This window comes from Hyposmocoma kahamanoa, unplaced genomic scaffold (assembly GCF_003589595.1).
Source record: "Hyposmocoma kahamanoa isolate Upper Pololo Valley unplaced genomic scaffold, ASM358959v1 114, whole genome shotgun sequence".
Lineage (NCBI taxonomy): Eukaryota > Metazoa > Arthropoda > Insecta > Lepidoptera > Cosmopterigidae > Hyposmocoma > Hyposmocoma kahamanoa.
In genome coordinates this window covers 55,374-59,067 of record NW_020653383.1, presented here as the reverse complement: position 1 = coordinate 59,067, position 3,694 = coordinate 55,374, and the positions used below count along the sequence as shown (strand labels likewise).

The 3,694-nt window shown below is 34.1% G+C and overlaps 1 protein-coding gene across 1 annotated transcript in view; it reads left to right on the top strand.

Moving 5' to 3' along the window:
• The window catches only part of LOC113239692, a 155,774-nt gene extending 152,365 nt beyond the window's left edge, over positions 1-3,409 (top strand). The window contains exons 11-15 of the mRNA XM_026476774.1: positions 447-606; positions 838-989; positions 1,089-1,201; positions 1,751-1,933; positions 2,486-3,409. Of these exons, the coding sequence (XP_026332559.1) occupies positions 447-606; positions 838-989; positions 1,089-1,201; positions 1,751-1,933; positions 2,486-3,001 (1,124 nt within the window). The 3' untranslated portion in view covers positions 3,002-3,409. The remainder of the gene's footprint in view (positions 1-446; positions 607-837; positions 990-1,088; positions 1,202-1,750; positions 1,934-2,485) is intronic.
• The last annotated feature ends 285 nt before the right edge of the window (positions 3,410-3,694 follow it).

Sequence of the window (3,694 nt, the reverse complement as noted above, 5' to 3'; positions counted from 1 at the left end):
GAGTAGTTAAATAATAAAAATTGTCACCAAACTTACCTGAAAATTACTGGAACAGAGTCTGCAATTCATTTATTGTATTTAGGATTAGCGCCATCTGCCTGTATTAGGAAGCGATAATTTATAAATTAGTGTGTAACACACAATACCATCTATTTACTTAGCATATTTGTCAACGTTCAGAAAATTTTTTTAGCTCATGATCAATATTTGAATAATATTACAAGGAAAAAAACTGACTCTTATATTTCATGTTAAAGAGGAATTAATTATTGATATCTGGCCATTTACATAAAACAAACTACTTCCAGACTATTGACCAGCGCCATCTAGATCTAAGACGGAATTTTGACCTATTTCAAACTTACTATCTGTAGTATCGAGATTAGCAGTCCTCTTGAGCCATTGGTCCATGGTATTCACGATTGTTTTTTAATTTACTGACAGAGTATTTCAAGAAATGCTGTACGGCATCCAAACTGGTTTCGGCTCTCCACAAGTGCCAGTGGCAGAACTTTTAGCGCGGCCGGCACCGACTCTACTGTCGCCGACTCCTGCGCGACAAAAGAGCAGCAATTTCCTACAAGTGCCTGATATTGAATCACCAAGGTAATGTAACTTTTTCAAATGACTTTGAGGTATAAATAAATTTAGAATAGTGTGAAATTAAATATATTATATTTAAATACCATACACATCATAGATATAAATTTATCAATATTACGCCACGATAATATATCTATGTCGTGGGTACATTTTAAGAATAATTAGTCAAATTAATTCAAGACAAATTGTCATTTTGCTTTCTATTTATCAAAAACGATGACAAATAATTTACAGGCCGAAAAGCGTCCCAAGTTCACCAATGGTAAAAAGAGCATTTTCACGTCTCGGAACAATCACGGCTGGCTGGGGTCGCTCTATTCGCAAACAACACTCTCAGCTGAATGCAGACGATAAAAAGAAATGGGCCAGTTCGCAAGACTGCTCTAGTAAGTACATGTTACCCTTCGTCGAAGTAAAAAAAAAAAGGTCGGAGATATCACTAGTCCAAAATTTTGTTAAAATGCATCAAATTATTTCAATTTCAGATAAAGAGGGCAAAGACAAAGATAAAGACAAAAACACAGCATTAGCAGTACCAAGATTATCGGTATGCGCTGACGCGCAAAAGGTCGACCGTGCCAAACTTGCTCAGACTGAGGTAAACATCATAAACAATAGTAAAACTAATTTGTTCATTTAGGAAATGAAACTATTTTTCCGGATTTAAATCGCGTATATTTGTTTTTTCAAACAAAGCGACGTTTCAAACAAAAAATAATTTGTAAAACTTAAGTAGCGTAAATTGGAATGTTTTCTTTGTAAAATTAAAAATAAGGTATTTAATTAATAACTATTGTAACTATAGTGAAAAAATAGGGTGGTTTGCATCAATATTAGACATAACTGGTTGAAGACTGTACCACCTCAGTCAACCGTGACCCTGGGGCCTGTAAAGGGCCCGAAACGTCGGTTTGTTTGAAAAAACAAATATACGCGATTTAAATCCGGAAAAATAGTTTCATTTCCTATGTGTAACAATCGCGAAACCTAAGAACCCGGTAATTTGTTCATTATTCTAGCAATGCACATTCGCTGATGAGATTTACTTACATTACAAAGACGTTCCGGAACGCCTTTTGTGTTTCATTTTCTTATCATATGTGACATTGCTTGTGTACTAAACAATTCATATCGTTTCGTTTTCTAGTTTTCCATAATAGAATTCGACCCAGAAACATTTCGGATTCTTCTGGATTATCTTCACACAGGGAGTTGTCCCTTGACCTGTGCCTCCATCCCAGGTCTTATTTGTGCTGCTGAACATTATGATCTACCGGAGCTATTGCAGGCGTGCTTCCATCACGCCAAACAGTTTCTTAGGATAGAAGTTGTAAGTCACTTCATACTTATATCTTATATTAAGTCTTATCTCTCATAAGGGGTAATGGTGAATGTATTATATTAAAACTAGAAAAAATTCGAGACTCGAGACTAAAATTTTTGGTATCGGAAATATCGACACTTTGAACACTTAAATTACTTAATTAAAAAGTGTTAAAAATGTTCTAAACCAATTGTTGTATTTTTTTTATTCTGGTTGTAAGGACATGGCAACATTGTAAAGTGGGGCTTAGGATAGTCTGTGAATATTGAAGAACGGTAGTAACTCCATCTGAAACTGTATTAAAATTATTAATTCCTTTGTTTCTTGCGTAACCACTATACAAATGAAAAAATAACTTTTGGAGATCATTTTTCATTTTATAATTACAATTAATAAAGAACTTTATTAAAATGTCATGTTTTAACTGCCTAAATACCGAGTCTATAAGTATGAAAAACCCTAATTAGAACATTACATTTGTTCAGAGTGGAGTTTCATATTACAACAGTCATACCTTTTGTTAATTGTTCAACCAGAGCTATATTTCTATTCTTACAGGTTTGCACAATGCTTATATCATTAGAGAACTATTACTGGCGATATACGTCAGCTTCGGAATTGGTAAATATGATCCTGGCTTTCATCGAACAGCGAGCATACGCACTCTTTCAGACGCCGGAATTCCTCAATCTTTCCGAATCCATGGTCCAGATGATCATGTGCAGGAACCTCGAAGTGCCAGAGGTCAGAAAATTTGAAGCTATGCTCAGCTGGGCCAAGAACAAAATCAAAGCGAAGTCCGCCAATAAGACTGATGCCAAAAATGAATTTAAATGCATAATGGAAAGGTTAGCAAGGGACCTTAAACTTTATAGAATCTCACCACAGGAATTAATCAAAGTCGTGCTTCCTTCGAAAGCTATCAAAAACGAGCGTATTCTCGAGACGCTCATGTATCAGGCGAACTCGGGGATGTACAGAATCCAAGACAGCTATATTGAGGCCTGTCAACAGCGACTCCAGAAACAAGACTCCAGGTTCTCGGAATTTGAAAGTTTTGACTACGGTATATAAATGGAGCTGTGAGGATTATCAGTGTATTAGATAGATTATGAAGAGTGTATGGATTGGGTCCTTCTTAATATTGTGGTATGTTAAAGCCTTCTTAAAGTATTATTGTTATAAATGTACTTGAGTAGAGGTACGGGAAACATTTGTACACTTCTCGGATACCTAACCCTTGTTGTTGTTCATTGATACTTTATATTTTTTACATCTAGCTAGACGTGTTCAACATAATCATCTCTATTTTTGGTACCAAAATAAAATGGAATAAATGTAATTATTCGAGCAAATAAAATAAATGTATCCTTAGCTATACTTATGTCGTGTTCTATGTAATAACAAAATTATCCAAATACTGTGATCTTCTTGTGACAAATGTTCATTTAAAACATATGAAAACAAGCTACTTAAAGACTACACTTCTGCGTTTTCCAATTCCCAATATAAATATTGTTCATATAAAAGGAAATTGATACATTTAAACAACTAAACAAACCTGAAACTACTTAAATGATGAATTACTAAAAATGTTATCATGATAAGAAGTAGATATATAAAAAGTAAGAATTAATTACTATCAGTACTTGTATAGTGTTAACATAGCGTATGTTTGTGATGTTCTGAAACTAATTTCGACGTTAGCGATTTCTTCAAAAAATTCCTTGTATACTATACCTAATAATTTCTTGAAAACTATGTACT